Consider the following 24,265-nt stretch of genomic DNA (forward strand, 5'->3'; position numbering starts at 1 on the left):
TACCAAAATTCTGAATACCAGAGGGAATCTTTTGCAGGGATCTGGAGGTAAAGGCAGGCAGGTTACTGTTGTTTTATCCGGTGTGAGTCATCTCATTGATTTTCCAGGTGAGAGGTAACTGGTGATCGGAATTGTCCTGCTCTAAGGACACAAGGATGATAACTCATCATGAGCTGTAGTTGTGGTTAGATCAATGGTCTTTAAAAAAAAAAAATTAGATTGTTGAAAGTCTCTGTTTACGTGGCCCAATAAATTGTCCCAAAGAGACCATCCCAAAGAGTCCATGAGAAACAGAGCTGTGGGAAGGCGTACTGTGTGATGCTCGTGGTACTGTTTTCAGGCTTGATTCGTGGGTCGCTATAAGTTTGTTATATGACGTGTACCAGACAGTCACGTGGACATTTCTTCTTGTTCTATCTGTTGTATCAGTAGCCTGATTTGCAGAAGTGGCATGAGCTAGAATTTAAGGTCTCTGTGTATCTGCCCTTAAATGTGTCCTTTGCTACGTGTGGGCTGCCCTTACAGCTTCCCTAGCCGGTTCGCTCGTGCTCCTGCTTTGAAACAAAAGTTTGCTTTTCTTATACTTCAGCAATTACCTTTTGTGTGTAGTCTGACAACTGTTTCCTCTTGACCCTCACTGACTGTATTTTCCATAACAAGAAGATGTCAAAAAGAGCCCAGGGGGTTGAATCAGTAACAAACACAACCCCAGAATGTCTTGCTTCTTTTTCTCTGATGCCTTCTTTGTGCCTCAGGTTCTGTCAGCGAAGACATGCATCAACTGGGTTTCAGTTAAACTTCCAATAAAAGTGTAAGTTTTATATTCAAGTCAGCAGTACAGCAGAGTGAAAATAAAGTAAAAGAGATGCTGTGACCCCAGCTTTGCAGAAGCAGATGTGAAGAACGTTTCCCCCAAGCAGCTCACAATTCCAGTATGACCTGATTTATAGCTGGGCAGTACAGCTGGACAGAAACAGTAAGGCAGCTAAATTGCTTTCTGTGCGTCAGTTATCAAATGGTTTTATCTTCATTGTGGAAAATCAGAGTTCTAAGCTAAGCAAAGTAACTGTGCTTTTTATGCTTACGAGGGGCTAAGGGATAAGGGACAGCCTGAGAGTAAGGCTTCATGTTACAGCTAACCCGACCCAGTGGCTATCTGCCACCAAAGCACGTAGTTCTGGCCCCTGCTTTCTGGTAGCACCTGTGCTCATTTGACCATTACAGTATGCCCGTTTTGGGAGCTAAACCAGCCGAAAAATAATGGCTCTTTTGTAGGGGGTTGTGTTTTCTAAATCAGCTCATTGTGAGATCGGATTGAATACTACTAACATGAATGCATAGGAAAAATGAGGATGGCGTGTCAGGGTTACATGGGAGTGGGATTGCCTCTTTTTTGTAGATTATATCACTTAACAGTAAAATGAAACCTCACCTGGGAAGTCTCACTGAAAACTCAAAAGAGGGAATGAGTGAAGGCTCACCAGAGTACGTGTCAGGCCTTTTGATAAGGAGCAGGATGATAGATGAGTGTGGTTTTCTTTGCTGTGTTAGAAAGGTATGGGGAAAGTGGTTACTTGGATAGCAGCAAAGGAGGGAAATGCCCTTTGGAAACATATCTGAGTGGATACGAGTGGAGCAGGGGTAGGTGTTGCAGTAATTAGTATAGAAAATGATGAGATCCTCATCGAGTTGCCTGCTTGGCACAACAGTGGAAGCCTTTTTTAAATGAAGTCAGATGCTGAAAAGAGGGTTCATTCACTAAAAAAGGTGTTTGCCATTGAGTCATCATAACATGCACTGTTGATGGATGTGCAGCCTTCAGCACAGGTGCCTACACTGGCCCAACATACCGAGAATTAGTCTGTGAACCCCCAGATAGATTTCCAGTTTTATTTCTTTAGCGTCTTTTTAAATACATGGACATTGAGTTGCTTTTCCTCTCCACTATGAGTGAATTAAAAGTGTTTCTAATGTTTTCTCAACCAAGTAAGAGTAATCCAAAGTGTATGCGCACACAACTCTGAGGAGGAAGCAGCCACCGCCTTACCTGGGGGCTTTTTCAGTCAGCTGACTTGAAACGCATAGCAGCCAATATGTTTTACAAACATCCTGGGCAAAGTTTGGAAGTGTGTGTGCTAGGAGAGCATTAATTTCATTGCAGATAGTGTTTTGAAATGTTAATGTCAAGGTTTATTCTGAGCCTGGCAGAAGTGATTTAATGTACTCTCTCTACAGTTCCCGTATAAATAAATGTACAAAGGAGGATTCAACCCAGATTTTGTAGAGGGAATGCACGTATTCCTTTGGACAGAACATTCAGTATTTTCATGGATGGCATTGAATGTTTTTTTCTTCTCTTTTCTGAGCAGTACAAATAATCAGGTGTCTTAGGTGATGGTCAGAATTGTTAATTTTAATCAAGTACTTCTAGAGTGGTGATACTTTAAAAATATTTCAGTGATTACAGAAAAGAACTGATAATAATCTAGAGCTGATACAAATCTGACTTGATTTCACTGCTGGCTTGAGTCAGAGTTGTAAAATGATCTTGCAAAACTGAGTGAATGGGGGATAAAATAGAATCTCATTTTCAAAAATAGGAAATAATGCATAAGAATAAAATATGCAAAAAAAATTCAGTGTTCTGATATAGGTGCTTTTGTAAAAACAACTCAATTTTCACAAGCTGTCAAAAAAAAGTAAATAGTGTTGAGTGTTATTAGGAAGGGGGTCACAACACAAAACATTACTATTCTGTGGTAAAAATCGTTTGAATGAATTGTGGATATCATGCTTTGAATATTGTAGTCAGCACTGATCCCTCTGATGGATTCAGCACAGCAAAGAGCAACAAGAATAATCAGAGGCTTGGGATAGCTTCTGGGTGCAGAATACAGGGAAGAGAAGCTAAAGAAAACACCAGTTAATTCTGTGGCCATACAGCAGGTATATCCTCAGGTCTGCCATGCCCTACATGATCATTGTATTTAAGTACTTTTTCTGTTTCCAGTTACAGTGAAACTAATTTTTAAAGATACGGGATTTTCACATATTTTTCCTCAAGCTGTTGAGCATGGTATGTGTTTAATTGCTTATTGCCATAGGAGAGCGAATATGTCATGGAGTTATGAGGGCTTTGTGTCTTGAAGGTACAGCAAATCCTGCTCTTAGGGGCTGCATTCCTACTGTACTTCTTTTTTTATGGCTACAACGTTATGCTGTAGGTAATGCAGTTGTTCATATTGAAGTCATTTCTACTTTTAGAGAAAATTTTAGATGTTCTGTAAGAACTGGCAGTCAGGGTTTTTTGGAAAATATTCTAAATCATAAAGCGAAGCAGTTTTATGGGTGGCTTGTAAATTACGTTTGTCATGTTAATCCTTGCTAAATACTTGATGTCAGCTCTTCAGAGGTACAAAGAAAGGAATAAGCAAAGCACTTGCTTTGACACAGCACTCAAATTTCGTACAATAGTTTGAAAAAAAATGCTTTAGAAAGGGTCAGTAAGGTTTTTCTGGGACATCACCGGCAAAGCGTAAGCAGTTTATTGTTAAAAAAGAGCAATGTCGAGTCATCTGCTTCATATCTTTTCTCTATAAATGCAACTGTGAATATTCTTGTCGAGGTGAATGAAAACGATTTTGAACTTTGTAACTGCTGTTGATTATTTTCAAATTCACTCTATAAAGATCCCAAACTCTCTCTGGCAAACTCAGAAAGCTGCTAACAAATGGTTTTCAGTCTTGTAAGGAATAAGCATTTTAACTACTTAAATCTATGTAACAATGTTTCAGTAGGCGAAAAATGGGGAAAATCCCACTTTACCTTGTATTTGTATAAGTTAATATATTAAGTCCAACATAAATAATTTTCCTGTTTAGTCTAAGCTTGACCTAAAGTCTTTTGGTTAGTTTTTCAGTGTGGTGTCAGTGTGTATTGCAGAGGCAAAGCCCAAGCATGTGGAGAGTGAGACCTTGAAGAACTTAATGGCAAGTGTGGATTTTGTATTCCTGTGATGGGTTAGCTGTTCAGCAGTATTTGAATTCTGGCAATCTGCTCTTGTTTGCTTAGGATAGGTATGGAAACTATATAATTCACACTCTTTGACCCAGCTGCTGACAGCTCCTTCCTGTTGCCTGAGTCTGGTAAAATATGCTGAAGATAGGCTCTTTTCCTTTTGTTCTTGTGCTTCGAGAAATTCTCTAGTGGCTGAATCTGGATCTTGAATATCCTTTTCATGTTTCTTCAGGCCTTTTACCTGCTGATACAGGGTAATTGCAAGGAATGGTAGGATGAGCATCTCCTTTCTTTCTTTGAAATAGATATTAAGAATAATAGGCACTCTATTCAGACATATTTACTATATAAAAGGTTAAATTCTCTGTTAACTTATTAAAATGTGATCACTGTTTGCAATATACTATTGAATTACTAAGTTAATGAAGTATAAAGGCACTAAAATACTATTGCAGTTATCATGAGTTCTGTCATCTTAAGAGAAAGGCCAGAAGTCAAACATGTCAAAAGTTAATTGAGTTTCAGGAAAATACAATGAGAAAGGACAAGATGTCATTTAAAACCTTGAGGTCTTGTGTTCTATTAGGGTGGATAAAACTGCAAACATACATTGAGGTTACCAACACTCAGTTGTATCCATGTGAAACATCTATGACGTTGTAGTTGAAATGGCATACTCATTTATGCAGTAGCTTTCTGTTATTGATAATACCATGGATCTTCTTTTTTTTTTTTTTGTGGAAAACTGTATATAGGCGAAGTCAAAAAGCAGAACAGGTGGGGAAGCTCTAAGTAAAACACAAAAGTGTCATTCCGGTATGTACAATTGAAAGCAACAAAGAGAATGAGGTAAAACTGGAGTTGCTGTTGGATATCTAACCTTTCATCTTTACCTTTTTGCCAGGTTATGGGTCTTGATACCCATTTGTAAAAATGAAAAATTAGCATTCTCTTTTACAAACACATCTGTGGGATAGCTTGAATGCTAGAAATTTATGGGAGCTTAAGGGAAAACAGTGAAAATTCACAGAAGAGAAATCAATTGAAGTTTATTACATAGGTAGAAATCAGCCATGACGTAAGAGCTGAAAATAGTTGGAAGCTGGAAATGTATATTCCCTCTCTTCCCCAGGCATCTGCTTATGGCTGTTGGTGAGACAGAGTGCTGACTGGATAGGCCTTTGGTCTGACTTAGTTTCAAACTTCTTTCCTCGCATTAAGTTTAAAATAATGGACTTGCTTTTAAAGTCAGTGAATAAGTTTTGAAAATGGGTTATCAATTAACGTAAAAGGGAATTGAATGTGTATATGCACAGATGACAAGTATGTTCACATGCTTAGACAGTAATAGGTAAGTTGCTTGCTCTGTAAATGTAGTGCAGCTTCTCAGTATCTGGAGCATGGGATATATTTAGAAAGTGCTTGATAAAGTATTCAGAAAGAGGGAAGGGGTAGTACAATTGGGATGAATTCTGCACTTCGTAGGCAGTCTTTCATTTTATGCTTGAGCAGTGAGCATAATTTTGAAAGTAAATTGCCTCATGCAGGTGCAGGAAATAATAAACTGGGTATTGCAAAACAAAACAACCCTGGAGAACAATAAGAGTCAAAGCAGAATACCTGGGTATTCCTTATATCACAAAGTTGAGTAAAGGAAACAAAAAGAAGAGCATTCAGAGGGTAAATTGTAATTGTATTTCAGCAGTGTGTTGACAGGTTAATGGTGGGTTTAGAGGAACAGTATAAAATCTTAGAAAGGCTTAGAAACACATTTTTAATCTATAAAATATATCTATTGAGCAATTTAATAAGCTACCTGGAAAAAAAAACACATTTGATATATGGTTGTATTGTGTGAAAAGTTACTCTTCTGGCTGAGTCTTTCATGATAACTGATACCTGATATCTGACTTTTAAACATTAAAAAAGTATGAGTCGGAATGGTCTGTCTTGTGCTGAGGACAGTAGAAATTGCAAAACCAATGAGTAAACCTGCATCTAGATGAAAAACACAAGTGGAGCAAGCCTGAAGACAGTTTGTCAGTGGTCGCAAGAAAAGCAAAGACCTGTAGTTATAGTAGAGAGAAATAAAAATAGTCTTTTTTTTTCTTTCCCCAAGATGATAATTACATTTCATGCCAAAACAGAAAATGTTCATATTGAGAATGCAAGAACTAAAAGGCTGAGATTTTAAATGTAAATGCAGGCTAAACAAACTTTTTATGTATTTTCAATGAATAGTATGAGCACAGGCAAGGCAGAACACAGAAAACCCAGGAAATTAAAAACAGCGAGTTATTCATCAGTGCATGTACTGGCCTACCAATACAAATACTACTCTGAGCAGAGCAAGAGAAGAAAGCAAAATTGTAGTCAAGCAAAACAAAGTTACACATGATGCAATCATAGGTCTATTGGAGAATATACTAGAATATATAGTAGAGTAAAAAAGGAAAATAGGCTCCCATTGTACTATTAAATCAAGGAAATTCTGGCTTGCTATGCTGTCTGGAAGTTGCTGGATATAGACAGAAGCAGCTACGCAAAGTAATGTACTAGTTGAACGAGGACCACTATTAAAATACTTCTGTTGTTGTTGTTGTTTTAATCGAGGCCAGTTCTGAATTAAGAGAAGATATGCAGTGATGTTCATACTGAAAGTTGTTTTTTCTGTGACCAGGTAAAGAACAATGTTCAAATATAAAGGGACTGGTCACTGTAAGAGCTTTAAAAAAAATGCAGTTACCACTGCACTTAAAACACCTTCAGTAGTTGTCAGCTGACACTTCAGGAATCCATGCAGCCTGAAATACGCACAATGGTCGGCTTATTCAGAATACTTAAGTGCAGACCCAGGCAAAGAATGAGCATGTCAGATAAGAGTGAGTTATGAAACCTGTCAGCTTAACGAGCTAAGAGTCGGTTGCAAAGCAGAATTTGGAAAGCATCTAAGAATAAGTTGTAAGACGTCGTTTACAAGTGCTGATGTCTGTTGTTCCATTGGGATGCTCAGGCACTGGGAGAAATTATCTGTCTGCCTTCCAGTACTGGGGCTACTGAGGTGAGACCGGCTTGTTCTCAGTGGGGCTGATGCTGATGTGCAGCTCACCGAGAACAGAACTGGCCCAAAGCTGCTTTGAAAAGACCATCTGCAAAGGCAAAGCTATCATACGTGGCTAAGTGCAGCCAGCAGTTGCGGTATGTGTTAGACCATTTGTAAAAAGTCCCTCTCCAGCTTTCTTGTGAGCCCCCTTTAGGCACTGGCAGGACCCAATATATTGAAGTCAGTCATAACACAGCTGAATGAGCATTTAAAAGAGCTAAGAATCCTTAAAAATAACTGCCAGAGTGCAACACGAGGCAAGTCACTCCTGATAGCAGGCTACTACAGTATTTAAATTCCAGGTTAAAGCAGTTTGTTTTAAACGCTAGCCCATTACTTTCCAGAGCCCCAGCATGTGAGAACACTTCAGGTGGTTACCCAGAGTGGTGCTACAAGTACACCTGCACTATCAGCTCACGTGGCAAGGCCTGTAATTCCGGGATCATGAAGGTGCCTCTGCTCAGAAGGCACAGCATGGTTCTGACTATTTCTTTTATTCGGAGATGCCAGGATAGTTCTTCTGCTACTTTTCCCTCCCTAAGTCTGTCTAGAATGTTTTGAAGCATTTAGAGCCATAATTTGATCAACCCCTTAGCTTAGAGAAGAAGGCATCGCTTTCTTTGACGCTACCAACACTGAGCACCATTAGAACCTCTTGGCCAGTTATGCTACGTTTAGCAGGGGGTGGAGATCTTGGAAGTGTAAAGAGTTTGCAGCTTTCCTGAAAGCTGGAGTCTGCTTTTTATGAGAGATTGCGGTCTGACCCCAGCAATTACTTGCTCTGTATGGTTTGATAGCAGTATACGTGCTGCATGGGTAGAGTGGAATTGGTCCTTGAGTTTTGGAGACAGCCAGAGAGAGGAACTTGAAGTTTTTCAAAATGTTGGAGGCAAGGTGGGATATGTGGCAGAACTGTCATTTAGGATGACTAGGAGTCAGTCCATAGGATAACAGTTTTGTTGCTCTGCTTATAGAATAACAGGTTTATCTCATAGACTGAGTCACAGGTATTATCAGATGGAAACTGAGTGGTTAAAATGTGCTACTTGAATGGAGATAATTGGAAACAAATCCTTTTTCTTCTTTGGGTACAGAGGGGAACATTTTAAATTTTGATTAAAAAAACAGAGAAGAAAAGCATTTAAGTTCTGATATAATACTAAAAATACCTTACAGAAAGCGATGCGTACCTCATGCTCCCGTTTTTCTAAATTTTCTGGTGTGATACTTGCCTTAATACCTGTTGCAGTGGCACTTCCAAGTGCAGTGCATGGAGAATACCTGGTTGTGTACATAATACTGCTCCATCTCGTACATCATGGTTTGTCATTATGGTAGCTTTCTGAGGCTTATGTAGCTGATGCTGTAATTTTCCTATAAAAAGTACATTAACTGGTGTATTTCAAATGCATGCCCTTGGTTGAAAGTCATGTGGGATAAAAATACACAGTATTTCATACAATCCAAGCATTGCAGTGTACTTCGAAAGGTAACACGGTTGCGATTGTTTTGCAAGTAAATCAGAGTAGCTGTTCTGGTGTTGTGTTCTGCAAACAGGAGCAGTGGTGTTACAACTTATCTTTGGGCTTTTTAGAAAGTCAGGCAGCACTGTTTTTCTTCATCAACTTCCTTTTCATAGGTAAGCTATTAGCAGGGCTATTAACTATTTGATGACCTCTGGCAATAGCAGCCTACCTTTTGGAAAAAAGTCTGTCTTTTTGTGCTTGGTATTTTTTGCATATTGTAATAATAACTTAATTGGGAAACATGACACATTTTACCTATTCACTTTATTGGTGTATAATTATGTGGTTAAGAAATTAAATACAATTGCAGTCTATTCTATTACAATAGCATTTTGATAAATGGTTACTGCAATCCAGTTGCTGTTATTAATTTTATAATGAACTTTTTCAAAAATGTGTTTAATGTATCTGAAAGATATTAGATGTTTTGGTAATCCTGCACAGGAGATGTTCTTTGGGTAACAGCAAAGCTATTTAGCGGCTGAATAGTTTCACCTGAGAAGCAGTGAGTGTTTCACTGGGCTGATCACAGAATGGCTCAGGTTGGAGGGGACCTTAAAGCTCATCCAGCCCCAGCCCCATGGTACAGGGGGGTGAATAGGCAGAGGAGGCAAGAAGGGCAGAGTGCTGGGCAGTAAATGAGGTTACGCATGACTTTCTGAAGTGGCACATGGAAGTCATTTGCCAACTCTGTTTTTTATTTTCTGGAGAAGTGCATTGTATCAGCCAACAGTTACTGACCTTACTGGTCAGTCAATAAAAGGAGGGGTGTTGAGTTAAGGCTACTTGCCTTATGCTAAATGCAATTTGTATTAAATGGCTTCATAGTAATTTAATTAAACCTCTTGTAGATTTTTCCAGTACATTAAGAGGAAGCAGTGCTAGGACATGCATCAAAGTGTGGAATCTATTTTATTGTTTTTAGGGCTTTGTTTGGTACTGCTTACAAAGTTCACATCTTCACCTTTCGTTCCTGCCATGTGAACTCGCTCACGCTTGTGCTGCAGCATGCTGGCCTTTTAATTTGGTCCACTGAGACCTATCTGAAAAGATACAAAGAGCAGTTGATATTTTCATATTAGACATGCTTGCAGATCCATTTCATAGTACAGTTGCACAAATATTTCTATTGACTATTATCACAAATACTTGTTGCAAATCCTTGGTGTGATGTGCTGGGGTGACGGCTGGGGGTTGGTTGTGACTTGGTAAGATCCCAGATTGTGCAAGGTCTGCCTGCTTCCTCCAGTTATTCCCAGTCCTAGTTTCCCTCTTGCAGTTGTAAGCCCACTGTTTTCTACTAATTCTTCGTGATTTCCAGTCTCTCTCTCTTCCCAGTCAATACCCACTCGCTTTGTTAATCTAAGTGCTCTCCTTTCCCATCTGTTCGTGCTTAGCATTCCCCTTAGCCTGCCTTCATCACAGTTCTACCAAGCATGGAGGGTAAGACAAACTCCTTGAAAAAAACGTCAGCTGTTCTAGCCAGTAAGAGGATTGGATTGTGGTGGTGTGTTTTTTTTTAATTCCATATTTGTGCACAGAAACGACTAATTATTTTGACTGAAAATTGAGGGGAAAGGCAGCAGGGTGGGAGTAGCAGTACAAGGCAGATGCCTCAGTATACGATTTCAGCTCAAAATCCAATTTGGCCAAGATACAAGAAACTGAAAGCAGTTTAGGTCTTGTCTGTAAGGAAAAGAAATCTGATAGAGTGCTTTCTTTTTCTAGAGTTCTGTTGCATAGGTACGCTTGCATAATTTATACTTGCTTTTATATAAATTGGCAGCCTATTGTTAGAATTTGCCTAGGAAAGGGGTTATGCCTCTATCATAACTATTCTCCCATTAAATTCCCTAATGTGGGTAGCAGCCTTTTGATAACCTCCTGCTGACTGGAAGGGTTACAGAGGGACAGATGGGCACTGCTAGTCATTCTCCTCTAAGTTACTGTTTTGACATTTCTCTTTATTTTACGGGTTTAAAGAAAGAAGGGTCAATGTGAAACAGTGCAAAGAAGCTTATATGATGGAAGAGGATAAGCTTATGTTTATTTTCACACATTCGGTTATTTAAATACCAGATTCAGGTTATTCTTCTTCAATATAGGGTTGTTTTTTTTTTTTTTCCCTCAGAAGAACTAGAATCAGCTTTTTTGTAAGATTCTTTCTAAAGACCTTTTTTTTTGTCTTGTCTAAGAATAGGTTTGTCTGGCCTTGTGAATCTTTCTATTTTAAGGAAGAAAATGAGCATATTAAACTATCCATTCCGGTTTGTCTCCAGTTTAGTGGGTTTTTGGTAAAGCATATCCCTGCCAGTTTTAAGTAGTATGACTGTATAAAAACAAACAAAAAATGTGTTGATAAGTTTTTTTACCATTCTATTTTTTTATTTCTTTCTTTTTTTCATCTTGTTGTCCTGATGAGATAAATATAAGTAGTATAACTCCTATTCTGACAAACTGTATTTGACCATATGTAGTGTAATTTTACTGTGTCAGAGATAGCTGAAATCTGAGAATAGTTCCAGGCTGTGGGGCCTTGTAACACTTACTTTTGCTCTTATTGCCTTTAGGCTTTCATTATAGCTTTAAGTAACTTGCGTATTATCTTTGGTGCAGATTGTTTCTATAGTTTGAAAGCATTGCTTGTGTTTGATGTAATGTGAAATCAGAAAACCATAGTGCCTTCCTCAGAAAACTAAATTCTTGCTAATGTAGTTATGTGTGGGAAGGGATGCTGGCATACTTGATCGTGATAGACTGGTGAATATAATTTGTTAAATGGAATTCATCCTTAATTTAGTAATGCCACTTTGCTAGGAGGTGATATGCTTTGTATGTGAAGATAAACCTAAGTCCTGATAATCTGAGGTCTGTGCAGATGCTCTTCCATTCAAAGAAGTTTTTTTTTCTTGCACAAATATTCCTGTAAGTGATTAGATTGTGTTTACGTCACTAGCTTCTGCAGTTTTCATTTGATACAATGAACTTTCCATTTTTAAAGATGTTCTAAATAACATACTGCTGCTCTACGGAGGATTTACGAATTGCTATTTTCTAGCACAGAGATGCCCCAGTTTTATTTTGTAGCATAAGTGATCCCTGAATATTCTTTACTTTTGGGATACATGCTTAAGTAGTACTATGCAAGCTTAAAATTTGTATAGTCTAATTGCTGCTTCTGTCACTCAAATAATATGGTCTGGAATGTATAGCTGATAAGAAGGTGTAAACGGCATAATGAGCGGGAGATATGTAGGCAGTCAGAACACAAAAGCCTATTCAAGATACCGTTGGTATAATTTGATGTGGAAAATAGAAAACCAGCAGATGTAACACCACTCCCTCTGCAAAGGTCCATAGCATGCAGTAAATACTGTCCTGCTAGTGATTAAAGATTGTGTGCATGTGCTTAATGTATGGATACCCTAATTGATAAGAATGTATGCCGCACGCATAATAGACCGTAATGACAAACAGGAGATTGATGATAAATGTTATGCATTTTCTTTGTTAAACTGCTTTAATGTAGAAGACTGAACTACAAATCAACTCAGATCAAGCACGGTTTGTCAACTCTGATGGAGTCTTAGGAGAAGTAGAATTTAGAAAGAGGCTTGAGAAGAGCCACTTGGGCTCTCAGTTTTGTATCTGCACTCTGATCCACCACGAGGAGGTTCTTGGTACACTGCTCTGTCCTAACATGTAAATGGTGGCCGGCAGTTCAGAGTGCTTCTGGAGAGGCTCTGAAAGAAAGAGAGAATGTTTATAGGTTCAGAAATGTGGCAGATTTTTCTACATACTTGTGTGAAAATCATAGTTATTTTAACAGTTACGTTCAGTACCTTGTAATAGTGGTGTAGAAAAACACTAGGTCACTTGAAGCAGCATTTCAAAATTAGGGGGCTAGACTGGGATAAGATACAGAATAATAGAGTGGACATTGTTCATAATTTATCTAGTTTGACACAGTCTTAAACTCAAATCATACCATCTTACTGTCATCGGCATGGATTTGTTTTGTTTTGTTTTCCTTCCCAGAAAATGTTCTTTGTTTCAATATTAAAGAGATGTGTGCAAAAGCGATGCTGCTTCTGAGGTATTACAATTTGAAACAGGCAATGTAAAATCTGACACAGTTTTTGTGTAAAGAATAAAATGCAATGCTTTAAAAAAACCCAATATATATCAAGGACTCCCCAGTTGTGTTGACAGAAGTATGATTAAAGACTTGTGACTGAACTAGCAAATTGTGCTATCTTCCTTTCAGGCAGAGGCAGGCATGGTCCCACAGATCTAGAACAGAATGAAAATAAACCAGGAGGGGGTGACTGTGTGTGTGTGTCACACTTGTTCTTGTAAATGGTAACTAAACCAATAACAGATTTGGGGATTTACTGCGGTATGGGACTTAAGAACACTACTGCTAGCAGATGTCCACAGCTGTAGTATCTGCACAGAGGAAAATGTTGATCTTTATGGCCACGCATATTATCATTGTGCACAAATAGAAATAGATTATTAGTTGAGACACAGAAGAATAGGAAGAGAACAGATAATTTCTCATCATATAAAAATGATTCATTATAATCTAGATGAGATGAATGAAGTATTTTATTTTCTAGGGTTGAATTGATGTGGAAGGCTGTGATTATTGTCCGTTGCCATAAAATATGCGATAGCAAATAAGTATTAGAGACTTTCCTGCTGCAAGGGTCTCTCTTTTTTTTTCTACCACACAGGTATGAAATTTTGTGTGTTTTTTTAAAGTTAATATATCCACTCTAAGTACCAGATATATAAAGCACCACTACACAATTACAGTAGAGGCTGTGGTGCTTTGCTCCTTTCAGGTCCTCTATGCAGATACGCCCCATATGTTCCTATATAGAACTCTTCTTTAATGTTGCTTTTCTAGCTTAAGGCTATGTTGAATGTACTTTGTCTCTCTAGCTGTGTATGTGTTTGTTAGTTCTTGGGATTCCTTTAAATAATTGACTTGTACTTGGTTCCCAGATACCCAGAGCTGGCTTAACCCAGTTAAGAAATGGGTTATTCTACATATTTAGGAAGGAGCTGTCTTCAAGTGTTTGTATCCATCTCTGTGTAAATTTGTTTCCCCTGTTGCAGGAGGTTTTTTGTACACACAAGTCAGTATTTACTAGCCTATTTGCTAAATAGGCTTCTGGTTAACTTAATAATCTGACTGCAGTGTTTATCGGGGAAGTCCACATAAAGCTGTGTAACCCTTCAGTCTGACTGTGAAGAAGTGCCGCACTGATTAATGTATGACCATTCCCTATAAGGTTTCAGTATCACCACTTGTGTCTCAGTGCTTACCTATCTCTCCAGATGGGAGACGAATTCAGAGTCTCTTACTTTAAAGCTTTGTCTCCATCTGCGTTACATTCTACATTAATCTGTAATTTCTCACTCCTTCGTTTTTAGTGGACTTCACACGCACCAGACCATGTTGTTTCTTGGCTAATTCTTTAGAGTCTTTATTGCAATATTTGCTTTTTTAAAGGTTGATTTCATTCCCTGAAGAAAGCTTTAATCCTTGAAGCATGTTTAGTTTCCCTTGCATACCTTGCTCCAACTCATACTTTCTAAAGAGTGGTGTCCAAAACATAAGATCAGGCTGCCAGTGAACTTCTCAACCATGGAATGTGTGTTTGTTCTAGATGAAAAAAAATCATTCTAATTAGTTTTGAAATATACAGAAATAGTTTATTATCAAGACATTTTTGCCAAATGAACTTCTAAGTTGACGAACATAGAACTCAGTAAGTTCTTGGTATTTTTTTTTTTATTTTTCTAGTTTTTAAGCAGTAATCAAGGTGCAGTCATTTCAGTGTATCCTGATTAAAGGTTTGTTTTGGGGTTTGGTGGGTTTCTTTGGTCAATTTAGTTTTTGCAAAGCAGGTAACAAAAAGTCCTGACTAGGTAAAATCGTTTTTTTTTTTTCCACCTTGGTTTCTCCTAATGTGATATTTATATTCTTTCAGCTGTTTCAGAAATCTTGTTCTCCCAAAAGGCCAGAAGGCACAGCAGAGGTGGTTTCTCCCCCGCAGGGAGTAAAATAGGGTGGTTTTGGAGGAGAGGAAATTAGGGGAGACGAAGTATACCAATCAGTGGAAAGCCTACCATTGCTAGTTCAGCCATTCCTGAAACAACTTACACAAATGCCCATTTCTTATGGACTGGTAAAGTAATTAAAATTTTTGAGATTAGGATTTCTTATGTTTGACTTACAGTTCTATAGTGTCTTACGCTCTTCCTGTATTTTAAGTTTTACCAACACTACCGAGCAATGGCATTTTTGTTGTGGTATGATGTTTTTTTTTTTTTTGCAAGAATTTGTCAAAATCTGTCTTTACTTTTCGTAGTTACGTAAAGTTACATTTAAAGGGATCAATAGGAAAGATAACTTTACAGGTTTAAGTAACTGAGAATATACCAGGGTATTAAAAACAGAAGAAATTTGATATAGTGGGGGGAGAAAACAGCCTGAAGTCAGTTCATATTGGAGCTCTTCATGGAGTCCATCTCTGCGTTCTGGGTATGTTCCTGGTTACAGCTAGGTAGCTGCTGTGCCTTTTTGCTTATTCTTTTCAGTCATTTACCTCTTGGGTTTTCAAATATTTTTCCTTGCCTTCTTGTTTTTCCGTTCTTTATTTGTCTTTTATTTTGACAGCTCCCTGCTGTTTGTTAAATTCAGAAATTCCACTGAATAATTGAAATCTCAATTGATTTAGTTAGCCATGTAATAGAATTTGTGATACTTCATTTAACATCATTGTAGAAATATCTTTTATTATTGAATTTCTCTATAACTAGATACAATTAAACTGTTCTGTTCTTACCTAGATGAATTTATATTTTGAATTGGTAACATGATAGGGAATTCATTTTCAACTCTTACCAATATGATATTATTAGTAAGTTCAAAGTAAACAAGACAATTTCCCAAGGCTTTTTACATTTATAATCCAAATATAATAATGGTGTAGAAAGACAAATGTGGAGAAACCTGTCAGCTTGTGGTTTGCACCATGAAGTTTCTGAATTTTCAGTATGAAAATAAGATTGCTCTAATGAATTCAATAGAAGAGGAAGAAAGATTCAGTAATCTCTATTCCACAGGGATCTCTGGTGCCTCCATAATACCGGGTGTTCTTAGGTTAAATGTGATTCCTGGTGTGATTCTTCATTAATGGCTGTTGGGTGTTGGCACTGGTGCCTATACTCCGGAGACAGCTGGAAGCATAGGGTGGCTTTTTATTCTGTACATTTATTTCTGTGTTTCGATGTCAAAATTGGTTCACTTCCACTGTAAACAAGGTATTTTTGTTTTCCTTGTGAGAAGAATAGGTTTGGTGTGAACTCTGGAAAGCATGTCACTTAATTAAGGGTAGATCAGGGATTTAGAGCTAATGTAGATTTTAAGTTTAACTTGGTGAAATTTGAATAGCAGAATAATTATTTTTCACTATGTATCTAATTATAAAATATATTTAATAAAGTATTTCATAATTCATTGTAATCTATATTTTTTTACTACTTGCTTTCTTGTGTCTCTTGAAGTATCTTCCGAGGTTTGAATACCATGACTCCTTTGTGAATTCATTTTCTCGCATATCGTGAGTGTACTATACTGAGTCACTTAATCCAAGAAAGATATTTTACATTTGAAACCTGAATTAGCGTTTCACATTCTTAATTACTTTATAACATACTGTTTTTTATGTAGGACACTTGTAAAACTGGTAATTGCTTCTTAGGAAAGCCGTTACTCTTTACTATATACTGTTGCATTTTTCTTAATTTTTAATGAAATAACTTCCATGTTTTATTGATGTCCTTTGTCCTTTTCTCAACAGTTTTCAAAATCTTGCTAATGTGATGGCATAAACTAGTAAAAAGCATTTGGATTACCTCACGGATGTCAGCAATGGTGTTTGATATTGTTAGAGTGGTGCAGTGGGAGTCTGCTGTATGAAACATCAGAAGCTTATATTTCTTCTAGTTTTGCAATGGTAAGATTTTACTTTTTGTACTAAGTAAATAACAGATTATTCTGTAAGGTTTCTTTCTTTAGCAAATAACAGCAGCAAATCAGTTAAGATTTTTGTCTTGTATATTATTTCTAGTTTGTCGAGTTTAACAGTAGTTTCTTGCCAAAGTGTACATTGGAATTTGTTTTATTTTATCAATATCTGTTTCAAATGTCAGTTACTGATCCTTATGTATGCTAGGCTTAATCACAAAACCTAGGTGAAATGGAGTGTCTAAATGACCTTGTTTTTTGTGTTTGGGTTCCTTCTCAAATGAGAATGCTCTCTAGAAAGTACTGAGCTTGTACGTTAAAGGGGAGAATATACAGGCAAGTTGACGCATGCAGAAAATAGTTACAAACAACTATTGTGGACAACATATCGTTAGTTTCTTTACCTCTTCAGCTCAACTACTGATGTTTTCCCCATTTGCTATCTTGCTATTTATATTTGCTCCTAAGACAGAGTTCATCAGAGAACTTGCACTTTGTCCTGAATTGTTACTCTTAATTGAACAAAATGGAAGTTAATATGATAGCAGTTGTTTACACCTGTATCTCCCGGAATACAAACAGCACTCCTTTACAGACATAGATACTCATGTAAGGCAGCAGGAATAAGCAGGAGGGTTTTAGCAGTACAAATATAACTCAGTTTGGGGAGCTTTTGAAAATTCCATTTCATAATTGTTTTTTTTTCTTTGTTACATGGTTATATAGCACATCCTTGTCAGTGTTCTGTAAAGGAGAAGTACTTAAAAAAAAAAAAAAAGGGAAAGGAAAAGACATGTGCAGTGTGGTTCAACTAGTCCACTGTTTTCCAGCAGCACTGCTGGCATGTTGCTTTTCAGGAAGTGTGTGGCTGAGGAAAATGCTGCTGTTCAAGTGCCTGCCTTTTAGTATTATCCTAGCAGTTCAACAGCGAGAGTGGCTAGGGCTAGCCATTATTCTACAGCAGGAAAGTAGGAGTGTTTTTTCTTGCTTTGTCCTGAGTTTTGGAATGTAGGGAAGATTCCAGAACATCTAGGATGCAAGTGCAAGAATTCTAAGGTATAAACATCACACTTCTGACTTACAGGCCTTCTACTCCAACTGCTACAGCATGTCTTGGATGAAGGCCTTCCAAAACCTGGCTCTGCCTCCACTGAGGGGAACAGACAGGAGAAAGAGCTCTTTCCAGCATAGTAACATACAGTGTGCTAGGGGTCTGTTGTGAAGTTCCTGGTAGCACAATTACCAGGTGATTTAGATTGTAAGCTCTGAGGGCTGCATTGGACTCCACAGCGGTGATTTTGACAGCGTTGCTTTTTGGTGACTTGTTAGATACGTTTGGGGAATTCTTTAATGTTGCTGTACACAGCAGAATACTATTTTGTCTAAAGATTCATAGCAACAGTTCCACATACTACACAGTACCAACTTAACAAAAATCTGCTATGTTGTGTTGAATTTCCTTAGTGTGCATTATTTACTTGAACAGGTAAAACAGGTTTAAAAAAAAAAAAACAAAAACAAACAGAAGAAACAACTCCCAAACAAATTGTCCTCCTATCTTTGGTATCCTAATGGCTTTTTTTCTGCCTTTCCTCTCCTTTTTGATTGGCCTGCATTATGAAGCTCAGAGTTGCCATGTTTTATACAAGGTACAAAGAACCTGCCCTATAGCTGAAAAATGACCATAAAATGCTATGCTCAAATATTTTTACCTGAAAAAGGAATTGCAGCAATGACTTTGTAGAGAGGTGTGATGCTGAATTTAAATTTATATTGCTGCTCTGTGTGGTTGATTGAGATTTAGCAAGTTCTATTCAGTCCTAGCCAAATTAGAACTGTTCATAACTGGTATTAATTAATGTTTTATTTTGGGGTTTTGCTTTGGAATGTATTTAGGAAAAGAAAGATACTTGTGAATTAAGAGAAACATTTTCAGTTAATCTACTATATTTATGTTTTAAAGTATGTATTAGAAATTCAAAAGTCTCCTGTCTTATTCACATTTATTGCTTTGACTGGGTTAGAGTTTTACCTGTTCAGTACCTTGGAAGTCTCTGTTTCCAGGTTTATGCTTGAGATTTTCAAACAGCACTTTTTTAAGTGGGACCAAAGGAACTACTGTCCATCGTACCTGATTGATTGTTGATTTGGAACTAAACTACTGAGCATTTACAGTATATAGCTGAGACTATAGTCAGGGTACTGTATGAGGTATAGTTTATGCTGTCAGAATTAATTGGTAATGAAAATCTGTCCTCTTCAGATCAGCAAAACTTCCTCTTCCCACCAACCTTCAGTTTGTCGTCTTGCTAGCTGAAAAGCTAGAGAGAAGAATTGTATAGCCATTGCTCATTCAAATGCTGCTAAAGCCAGAAGCTCCTTGAGAGTAAGGTTTCTGTATTCTATAATTGACTTCTGTTAATTTATGACTTTAAGTATAAAAACAGTTTGCTTGTTTTTTAGTTGTTGTTTGTGGTTTACTACCAGTAATATATTAGGGTCAGACTGATTTTGTATTCAGTGATTTTCAGAGTTCACAAGCTTTATATTAACAAAGCTAAATGCTAGAGTTGTTTTTTCATATTATTATAGTTAAGAAGAAACACTTTGTATTAATTGTATATATAGCTATACCAAACAATAGTTTTAGCGTACATTTCTTTTGCTATGAAAGACTGCTTGCACTAAGAACACCTAAGCAGACAGCATTACTAGTTGTAATTACTATTACAATTAATACTAATTGTGTCAAACTTTAATTGCTTAAGAGGTGTACTGGACTTGTCCCATTCTCTCTTTTCTGCTCTAGGACCAACTGACACTTAATAGAATTCTGAGAATCTGTGCTCTTATTTTTGTTCTCTTCTTGCTGAATATAAAAAAAAAAAAACTCATAAAACAATTTTCTTCCATTTGTCGTTTTCTGCCTTTCGAAATAGCATGTAAAAGGTTTGATTCCATATTTAAAATTTTAAGCTTTCACATCATATGTTAGTGGAACAGGTTCCTGAAATCTGGAATTCAGCTAGATGGAAAAGGGGATGGTATGCCATTATGTACAAACGTGAATCTATTCATTATCATGCATATTATGACAGATTCGTGGTGATGTGGAGTTTGACATGTTGAATTTTTAGAGATGAAATGAATAAAAAAGGTATAAGACTGAAATGATTTTTATGAAAAATGTTTTTTTCAGGTTGGGCAGATCGAGTGCTCCTATGTTTCAGCCAGAAGTCTCAAATACACTCTCAAACTAGATGTTTTAAACTTAGCATTGAGTCTGAATTTACTTAAATCCCATGTAGGTGATGATTCATCCAAGCAGCTACGTGAAAAGTTTAAAAATTGAGAAGGCTTGGGAGGACAGCGTTCTAGTACTTCAGAGGAGATTGAGGCACTAGAGCCTGGCTTTTTGTTCATGTAAATAGTGCAAGAATGAGAGATGGTGATCGAAAGTTGAAAGAGGGGAGATCCCACCTAGATATAACAAAACTGTTTTTCCCTATGAGGACAGTTAAGCACTGGAACAGGTTGCCCTGAGAGGCTGTACTTGGAAGTTCTCAAGGCCCAACTGGAAGTAGTCGTATGTAACCTCATTTAAATTTTATTTGAGCATGAGGTTAGACCTGAGTGATTTGTGTTTTAAACAAGTTGAAATAGATGACCTTAGAGGTCTTTTCCATGCTAAACTTATTTAATGTCCTAATTTATTGGCATAGAAAGGAGTCATATTAACATATTGAATATACATGTTCAGTTTTACATTAGATAAATGTGGTAATATATTCCTCAAAATCGCTATGTCTGTAGGTGGTTCTGTATTTTTTTTAATTCTTGTTTATTTTTTTGAAGGTTTCCCAATGAGTGGATCATGATGAACATACTTTAGGGACTTGCCATAGTATGGCTGCTTCTCGATCTACTCGTGTTACAAGATCAACAGTGGGTTTAAATGGTTTGGATGAAAACTTTTGTGGTCGAACATTAAGAAACCGTAGTATTGCTCATCCAGAGGAAGTTTCACCCCATCCTCAAGTACGATCGAGGTCACCAAAGAAGAGGCCAGAGTCTGTGCAAACTCAGAAGGGAAGTAACGGTGGAAGAACTACTGATTTGAAACAACAGAGTGCTCGGGAATCATGGGTGAGCCCTAGAAAGAGAGGGCTTTCTACTTCAGAAAAAGATAATGTTGATAAACAAACTGTGGAAAATTGTGAGAAAAGACAAGGAGAACCTGTATCACCAGTATTGAAAAGAATTAAGCGCTGTCTACGTTCAGAGGCACCCAACAGTTCAGAAGAAGACTTGCCTACTAAAACAGAGAAGGAATCATTGGAACGTAAAAGTTTAGTGTCGGACAATGATGCGCTCTCTCCTGGGACTAAGCGAGCTTGTCGATGTCTTATATTGGATGATTGTGACAAAAGGGAAGTTAAAAAGGTGAATGTGTGTGCAGAAGGATTTAATAATTCTGCAGTAGTTGAAGAAATCGCAGGCTACCAGACTGTCAATGGAGTTGGCGAGAGAGACTCAAATTCTTTAAACTGTGATGACTGTCAGTTTGATGGGAACGCTAAGCAAAACAATGCTGGCTCCTGTACACCCAAGGATAAAACAGTAGCAGAAAATGGAAACTCATTTGCCCATTCTTCATTGTTGCTCAATAGCAGCAAGGAGGACAGTGTTGTAGACCATTATGTGCCTTGCACAAACTCTCAAGAACAGGTAAAGTTAGAGGACCATAAAATAATAAATGACTGCTTGCCTGAGGAGCATGCTAATCAGGCAGATGAGCCAGCTACGGGGTCCTTTTCTGAAATCCAGTCATCTTTGTTGAGGGATTCTGAGGAGGAAGTAGATGTAGTAGGAGATAGCAGTGCCTCTAAGGAACAGTGTGCTGAAAACACCAATAGCAACCCGAATACTCATCATGACAGTACATCAATCTCAGGTGAACCTGAACCACATTCTTCAGTGCTGGACTGTGTTTCAGCTCAAATGACATCTATTTCAGAACTTCAAGAACACAGATATACATTGAGAACTTCACCACGAAGGGCTGCCCCTGCCAGAAGTAGCCCTACTAAAAATAACTCTCCTTGTAGAGAAAACGGACAGGTTGAGGAAAATAATCTTAGTCCCACTGAAAAGAATGTACCTGTAGGTATTAATAATATCAATGGATCTCCCAAAAACTCTGAGGAAATTAAACTGAATGAAAAAGAGAGGAATTGTAATACAGACCATGGGAGTGATGGACTAAGAAAGCCACTTTCTGAGGCTAGGCTTGTTGCTGGATATGTACCATCTGCCAAAGAGAGTGCCAACAACCACGCTGCAGAGGACGATGAGGAAGAGCCTGATGTGTATTACTTTGAATCAGATCATGTGGCATTGAAACACAACAAAGAGTATGTGTAACTATGGTAACCATGAATTCTGCTTTTGTTTCTTACAAAAATACGTAAATTAATAAGTATTTAAAGTACTGTCACAAAAACTTAAATGCTTTATAATTTTCATGGTCTTCAATCTTCATTTTTCTACCTTGTTTCTACCCCAAACAAAATTAAACTCTCTATTTAATATGCAGTATGGTACAGCAATGTGGTTTATACATTTCTAGTGATATGAGTTCTTTGGCCAGAAATTGTTTTTGGAAGCACATCTGTTATCTCTTTTCTCTAGAAAGCTAGCTGGAAGCAAAACAAAGAATCTACGACCCCCTAATTAGAAACAGTTCAGTTACCTATCAGCGTATCTAATAGACACAGCACAGACAGCTTATGAAGCTGACATTCTGTTGTATATAGAATTTAAGGTTAGATACCTTGTTTTCATGCTCATGGGAAAGACTTTCCGTTATCATATTAAGGAAGGTAAATTTTCTAAACACATCAATTTGAGAAATTTCTCCAGAATAAGTTATGTTACACTGTTGTTTATATTCATTTAAAAGTAAATATATATACATTCTGATTATTAGTAGAAAAGAGTACTGATATGGTTTTATATTTATCATCTAAATGTCTGTAAGTAGAGAATTGCAGTAATTGTAAATACATGATAACTGTGACAGTGATCTTTAAAACAAAAGGGTGCTTTTCTCAGTGAAGAAAGTTTACGTGGAGAAAATTTGTCTTCAAATAATAGATTGTGGCAGTTTTTATTGTGCAGTCTGTTACACTTTTGACTTGTGCGTTTTGCCGTTTAGTAGATGCTCTGCATTTTGTTGTGAGTACTGAAGGGCCAAATTCAGATCATCTTCAGTTTGCTTCATGTGGAGAGCTAAAGCCATTGCTAGTAGTTTCTGTAATAATCACAGCACAATCACTACGAATAAGGGGCACAAAGCAGAGATGATTGTTTAATCCAGCAGAAGTTTGCCTGCTTTTGGGGGGGGATATTAGAGTTGCATTATTTTCATGATCAAATTTTGCTCAATATTGGATATGAATGCATTATTTTAATCAGAGAAAATTATGGATTAGAGCATGGTTGACACAAACTAGTATTTTAAAATAATGATGAACTATCTATAGCTTCAGCCATCAGTCCAAAGTATATGGACACTTGTCCTGCTAGATAGAATTGTAAATGGAAAAATTGTAAATGGGAAAAATGGACTGTTGTCTTTTGAAATTTTTTAATCTGTATATGGGATGACTTTACTAGTTCCGTTACTACAAAGATATAATAGTATTGTATCCACTTACTTGGTATTCATTAGGAAGAGTGATGAAGATTAGATCAGATTTTTAGATGTAGTTTCCATTTTAACATCTTCCAAATTAAATATGTCCAAAATGCACAGTTCTTTAAATCAAAATCTGAACTTTAAGGTAAATGTGGGGGGAAAAAAGTGTTTTGATTTTCCCTAACAATTAAACAAAGATCCAAAGTGTTCTTGAAAAAATTCAGGAATATGCCCTAGTGTTAGCTTTTGAATATATACTGTTGCTCTGAAAATGTGACTAGTTGTTGTTCACACTGGCAGGCTGTTTGTTAGAGCTTTTGAAATTGGATCTTTGTACAGATCACCTGCAACTAGGACTTGGTAGCTTTCTATTAACTTGCTGTCTGAACGCAGAATTCTGAAAAAAGTGCTATGTTTTTTATCCTATCTTATATTTTACTGATATTTGGTGGTAAAACAAAGTCAAAACTAGAATTCTCTCCTAGATCAAGAAAGTCATCCCTACTATTGAGAAGGGAAGCATGCTTCTGAAGGTAGTGTTACTTAACTGGATACTCTTTTTCCTTTAAAAGCATGTTGTTATTTTTGGAAAATTATGGGCAGCTTTGCGGGGGCTGTAGGGCTTATATTTGAAAGAAAATAAATCTAGTATTCTGATGGTTCCTCATGATAATGTGATCTTTCTAAAGAACTTAAATCTATATTTGGTATTTGAATGCTGTTTTCCTTTATCTGGAACTCCATAGTTCAAAAGTTAATCAAATACAGTACAATACATTCTTTTACAGATTTAAAATACATCAACATTTATTACAGGGTACTCTTAATTCATGTGTTGGGTTTTGAATTGTGTATTGATTTTAGCCCTGTTT

General features: G+C 37.1%; 1 protein-coding gene across 6 annotated transcripts in view; it reads left to right on the plus strand.

The window, feature by feature from the left end:
- Positions 1–24,265, plus strand: part of ZZZ3 (zinc finger ZZ-type containing 3) — a 60,304-nt gene that overhangs the window by 9,478 nt on the left and 26,561 nt on the right. For 5 of the 6 annotated variants that reach the window (XR_014587469.1, XM_083846462.1, XM_083846465.1 and 2 more), the window contains exons 2-3: positions 16,527–16,682; positions 20,549–22,107. Coding sequence is in view for 5 of the 6 variants with exons in the window: in XM_083846462.1 (XP_083702588.1) it covers positions 20,600–22,107 (1,508 nt within the window). In the remaining variant the exon portion in view is untranslated. Of the gene's footprint in view, positions 1–14,889; positions 15,206–16,526; positions 16,683–20,548; positions 22,108–24,265 lie in introns of those variants that run through there. The other variant, XM_083846464.1, reaches the window with a different exon arrangement.

Source organism: Anser anser, assembly GCF_964211835.1.
Source record: "Anser anser genome assembly, chromosome: 8".
Taxonomy (NCBI): domain Eukaryota; kingdom Metazoa; phylum Chordata; class Aves; order Anseriformes; family Anatidae; genus Anser; species Anser anser.